Source organism: Dipodomys spectabilis, unplaced genomic scaffold (genome assembly GCF_019054845.1).
Source record: "Dipodomys spectabilis isolate Male_0828 unplaced genomic scaffold, ASM1905484v1 ptg000411l, whole genome shotgun sequence".
In the NCBI taxonomy this organism is placed as follows: domain Eukaryota; kingdom Metazoa; phylum Chordata; class Mammalia; order Rodentia; family Heteromyidae; genus Dipodomys; species Dipodomys spectabilis.
In genome coordinates, this window is record NW_024871088.1 from 4438 (window position 1) to 10186 (window position 5749).

General features: G+C 51.7%; 1 protein-coding gene across 1 annotated transcript; it reads right to left on the reverse strand.

The window, feature by feature from the left end:
• Window positions 1–1188, reverse strand: LOC122097028 (melanoma-associated antigen 1-like). The gene has a single exon (XM_042667504.1). The coding sequence runs from the start codon at window positions 1186–1188 to the stop codon at window positions 1–3; it is 1188 nt and encodes a 395-aa protein (XP_042523438.1).
• Between the last annotated feature and the right edge of the window lie 4561 nt (window positions 1189–5749).

Genomic DNA, 5749 nt, shown 5'->3' on the forward strand with positions numbered 1-5749 from the left:
TCATTGCTGGGTGGCCTCTCTCTCCTTCCTCAGAGCCTCTTTGTACAGGGATGAGAAGGAGCTGGGATCGCGCCCGCTGAAATTCACCCACTGCTCCAGCACCTTCATCTTGCTGGTTTCTGCCAGGGCCCTCGGGCCCCACTGGTACACATAGCGAGCGGGATCGCTGTTGGGCACGTGCCGGTACTCCAGGTACTGCTCCTGCACAAAATCTTCCACAAGCTTCCTGGGGTCCCCGTAGGTGTAGTGCTCCCTGCCCGGACACACCCCCATCTTACTCAGCGCCTCCCAGAGCACCTCGTCAGAGACGTGGTTGCCCTCCCTGAAGACAATGCACAGGACCATGATCAGGAAGCCAGTCTTGGGCACGCCCTGGACATCACTCAGCAGCCCATCATACGTGAGCCCCAGGGACGTGGCCAGCACGTAGGCGTCTTCGCCGGGCGCCACTTCCTTCAGCTCAATGCCAAAGACCAGCAGCATGCACTCACAGGCCGTCTTGAAGATCATAGGGAAGAACTCCTGGTGCTCTCTGCTGACAAGGTTCAGAAGCTCCCCTCTGCTGGTTGGCTCCTTCAGGTGGTACTTGCGGAGCAGGAAGGGCACCAGGGCCAGGCCATCTTCCAGCAAGGATTTGGGGTCTACCCGGTCGGCCCAGGGGAACAGACGAGGAATCGCCACGAAGCTTCTGGTGCCCTGATTGACTTGGTTCCACGGAGCACAGACCAAGCCGGTGCGGGGAAGGCAAGCGCTCTGAGGACCAAGGCAGGAGGGTGCCAAGCCGGTGCGGGGAAGGCAAGCGCTCTGAGGACCAAGGCAGGAGGGTGCCAAGCCGGTGCGGGGAAGACAAGCGCTCTGAGGACCAAGGCAGGATGGTGCCAAGCCGGTGCGGGGAAGGCAAGGGCTCTGAAGACCAAGGCAGGGTGGTGCCCAAGCAACAGGCTCCTCCCTTGGGGTGGGGGGCAGCACTGCAGTGGGGAGGGAGAAAGAGGCGGTGGCTCTGGCCTCCTCCTGCTCCCCCCGCTGTGCCTCCTTGCACGGGGCCTGGAGCACGTCACAGGTGGCGGCAGTGGCCATCGCCTCCGCCGCAACCACAGGGACCAGGCCAGCCACCAGGTCCTGCCCCTCCCTTGGCGTCTGGGGGCCTTCCTCACCCTTCCCGCGCTGGCTCTTGGGAACGTAGGGCATTGTGGCCCTCATTGGACACAGCAGGCAGGAAGAAGCGTGGAAAGCCTGGGTAGAGGGGGAGGAGATGGTGAGCGGCCTCAGCCGACAAGGGCGCCCCCAGCACCTCCCACAAGGTCAATGACAAGAAGGCCAAGGACAAGGTGGCAGCCGGTCCTGTGTTGGCAGTGCGCCTGTCTGCTGGAAGCCCGAGGAAGGACGTGGGGTGGTGCCTCGGGGTCCCAGCAGCTCTGAGCGCGTTGCCCTGGCGCTGCGCTGTCTCCTTCGGCCCTGACACCACCCGAGTGCCGTCCCCACTGTGGCCAGAGGACCCCTCCTCCCAGCAAGCTCTTCTAACTCCTGGCCCCTGAAGCTCCTGCCAGAGGCACTGAGATACCTTCCGTGCCACCCCACCTTCCGCACGCCCAAGTCTGCAAGCCCACCACTGCGCAGCCCCTCGACGGGATGGGTGGGCTCTACTGTGCAACGGTCTCCTCTGTCCCGGACTGAGCACCCCTTCCGGGCTCACTCTAGGTTCCCAAATGTCCCCTGGAAGTGACTGGCCCCACATATCCCCCGTGCTGGCCTGAGGCCAACCCCGAGAACAAGGCCCACCCCCGGACACGGACACAAATGGCAGGGAGAGGCCTCACGTGGGGCAGCACCTGTCTAGGGATCGAAAGCAAGACCAGGCCAAACTCAGGTAGGGGCGTGATGGGGATGGGGGCCCTGTCTCCCTGCTCGTCCTGACAAAACGGCAAGAGCCAGACCTGTCCCCTCTGATGCCCTGAGCACGCTTTCCTCAAGCCCTTGACCACGAGACACACAGCAGAAGAGTTGCTGAGGGGAAGACGGTCCACCCACAGTCACAAGGTTTCCTCGCTCCTCACCTTGGCTCCTGGCAGGCAGATGCTGGCCAGCTCCCTCGGCTCTCCCGATGTCTCCTCTCACTGCAAGGCCTCTGGCTTTCCCAGACCTGGGAGACACAGGAAAGGACAGACTACACTCCGAAAGCTCAGCAGGGGTTTTCCCGACCTTCACCAGTAACCCTCAAAGTGTCCTCAAAGTTCCCACCTTTACTTCTCTCCAGGCCTCCGTCCTTCTCCTCTAGGGAGCCACGCATGTGGCTTGCATGTTCAGGCCATCGTCTCCCTGCTTCTTGCCCTCACCTAGTGCAGGAAGCTGGCCACAGCATCTGATTCCCACAGTCCTGCCTGCAGCTACCATGGGCTGACAGGAAGGGCAGTTTTCCCATGTTTGGAACAGGGGTCTTTTGATTCCTCCCCCATCCCCATGGTCTCCAGAAGGCTCTGCAGAAGTTGCTCAGAATGGAAGAGATCTCACAGACCACAAACACACCAGTCTACTCCTCTCACAGACTATTGCGAGGGAAACCTGGACCCTGGTTTCTATTGCTGGCAGTCAGATCATGAGGCCGATAAATCTTTCTCACTGCCACTACTAGTAGCACCCTCTGTTGTCTTACAAAGGAGACAGGCCCTGTGTCATCCACTCTCCACCTCTTCCTTGCACTCTCATGCTGCTCCTCTTCAAGCAAAGGGCCTTAAACCACAGCTCCCTTGTTCGCCTCCTCTAAATAGAGTGATGAGCTATTGATACTGCAAAGAAGATGGCCGGACTCTGAGAAAACTCAAGTCAGGGCCTACATTAGAGAGAAGGAGGATGTGTCCCAGTAAAACAAAAGCATTCAGTGATATTGTGTGTGGGGTCCGGTCCCCACACAGAGCGTGGTCTCCTCCCCCCTCCCCCCCCCCCCGCCCCGATTCCAAGGGACACAATGGTATCATCAGCATTTCCCAGCAGTGGGTCTCAGGAGACATGCCCCATCAAGCAGGAGCCAGAGAGAGCTTCCTTGTAGCTGGAACACAAGAAGCGCCCCTCAGAAGGCCCACATCTAAATTCCCACAGCATCAGCTATTAATGTGGATATTTAACCTTTACACAAAAGAGAAAGTTCTAATCGATATTCAAAATTCTAATAGATCTTCAAAGCTATTTTGGCAACGGCATTCACTTCCCACTTGGGATATTTTGGAGGACAATTTATACATTCCGTTTCACTTCCATGTATACCTAATTACATTCTCCGGTGTGCTAAGTAGAGGGTCATGGGGAAAAGCATGATGATTTAGGTGTGAATCAAGACAGCTTTTTACTTTTTGCAAAGTTCATCTAAATATCCACCCTGCAAACACAAAACATCACTTCAGGAGAACACCGCATCTGCTTCCTTCAATAGCTCCAAATGCATGCACAGCCCTGCAAATCGCATAATCTTGATTTTGAAGGGGGGCATTTTAAAATAAAGTACTTGTACTCACAGTTGGTCTCCATTGAGCCCACTCTCAGGAACACAGCAAGTCACTGATTTCAAAACACATTTTTTTTTTCCTCATGGTCATTCCCAAGGGCTGAAATCCTGGTCTCTCATGGCTATCACTGTACCACTAGAGTCATTCCTCCCCTTCTGGCTTTCGGCTAGTTCCATGGAGGTAGGAGTATAGGAAATCTGTCTGCCCAGGCTGGCTTAGAACCTGCTTTCTCAGCTATCCCCCTCCTGAGTGGCTAGGGTAATGGCAGGCATGAGCACCAGCACCCAGCATAGCACAACTTTTTCTTTCCTTAGGTTTTTTATTTTGTTATTTTTATATGCTGATCCTGGGGCTTGAACTCAGGGCCTTGCAGTTTCACTTTGCTTTTTGCTGTCAAGGCTGGTACGGTTCCACTTGAGCCATAGCTCTGCTTCTGGCTTTTTGCTGGTAAATTTTAGATAAGATTGTTATGGGCTTGTCTGCCTGAGGTTCCCTTTGAAATGCGGATCCTTAGACTCAGGATTCTAAATAGCTGGGATTACAGTCTTCTTCTGATTGTTTATGTTTCCTTGTATCTGAAGAACCGCCACACTGGGCCAAGTAGAGGTGATTTTTAGTTAAATTTGAACAAATCCGCTGACAAAACTCAAGGAGAATACAGGAGAGCAACAAAGAGTGCTCTCAGAAAATACACATAAACACCTAAATGAATAGAAAGGTCAACAGGAGTCATGCAAAAGGAACACAAGAAAGATTCAGACGTTCTGGAGGAAACAAGACATAGCTAAAATCCTAGAGAGGAAAAAATGCGCTTAAAAGCCTCTCCAGCAGAGGAGATGAAGTGGAAGCCAGACTATCAGAACTTCCACATGAATGGGACAGTACACAAGTCTTTTTGAAGGCAGACATAAAAGAATGGTGAAATGCCTAAGTTCTCCAGGACAGAATTAAAAGACCTAATGTACGAATGATGGGCATAGAAGAAGGAGAAGTGTCAGCTAACAGCATAGGGAACGTTTCCATTAATAGCTGAAAACTTGCCAAATCTTGCGATAGAGGAAACCATCCAGGTATAAGCCGCCTTTAGCGCTCCAAATAGACAAGACCAGATGAGAGCCACTGCACAGCTGGCTCTATTTAAACAGGAAGTCCAAAGCACACAGAGTAAAATAGTACTTCCAAGAGAACAAAAACCCACGTTACTAAATAATGCAGGCCCACAAGGGTAACGGCAAACTCTACACAGAATCTTTCAAAACAAGGCAGGATTAGAGGCCTGCTGTATTAGAGGCCTGAACAACTGCTCACCCACATTATTTCACCCAGCCAGCAAAGATAACATTCATAACTGGGAAATACGAACAAACATCCATGGCAGGCAAAAACTAAAGCAAGTTCAGGACCATCTAACCAGCACTGCACAGTGCGCTCAAGGGGAGAAAATAAAGCTTATCGTGAATAGTAAAGAAGTTCAAAAAGTAGCAAAAGAGCAAATACCACAGAAACAAATAATGGCAGGCGTTACTCCGTATGATATGTTCAGCATTGACACTGAACAATACTGTCTTCAGTCTCTAGCCAAAAGAAATAGATTAGTGCACAGAATGGAAAAAGGAATCCCAAACCCCTCTACAGACCAAAATTACATCTCACAGACAAAAGCCAACACTGGGTTAGTATGGAAGGTTGGAAGAGAGATCTCCTAAGCACAAGTTATCTTAGAAATTTGTTACGTACTCTTATTTGTGCAAATATGTTACCCAAAGCAAAAGACTGAGTATGCATAACAATTCTCGAGATATATGTGTCTATTGTCCTTGCCCCCAACTTCAGTTAACAAATGCTAAAGTTAAAAATATACTGAGACTCTTCCCCCCCCCCACCCCACACAATCATAGTGGCACATTGTGCAACCAATCTCACCAACAGAACGAACACCTATACCTACGAAAGCATTTTTGAAGAAGGAACTTGTGAAAATTACATGTCATTAGAAGCCAAATTGTGAGGTCAGGCGTCTTCAAAGAAGTTTCTCCAGCAACTGCACAATACACATTCTTCTCAGCAGCCTGTGGAACTTTCTGCAAGGTGAATCAACTTGGAGGACCTCAAGTATGCCTTAGCAAGTATAATATAGTTGCAATCACTGCCTGTGTGCTTTGGACCATCATGGAACCAAAGGCGAACTCAACACCAAGACAAAGCCTAAGAGATGTCACTTGTAGGCAAAATGGGTGGAATTGGAGTTTACC

Bases quoted from the DNA above. Each gene is read 5' to 3' on its own strand.
- LOC122097028 (XM_042667504.1), bottom strand. From the start codon at position 1,188: ATGCCCTACGTTCCCAAGAGCCAGCGCGGGAAGGGTGAGGAAGGCCCC.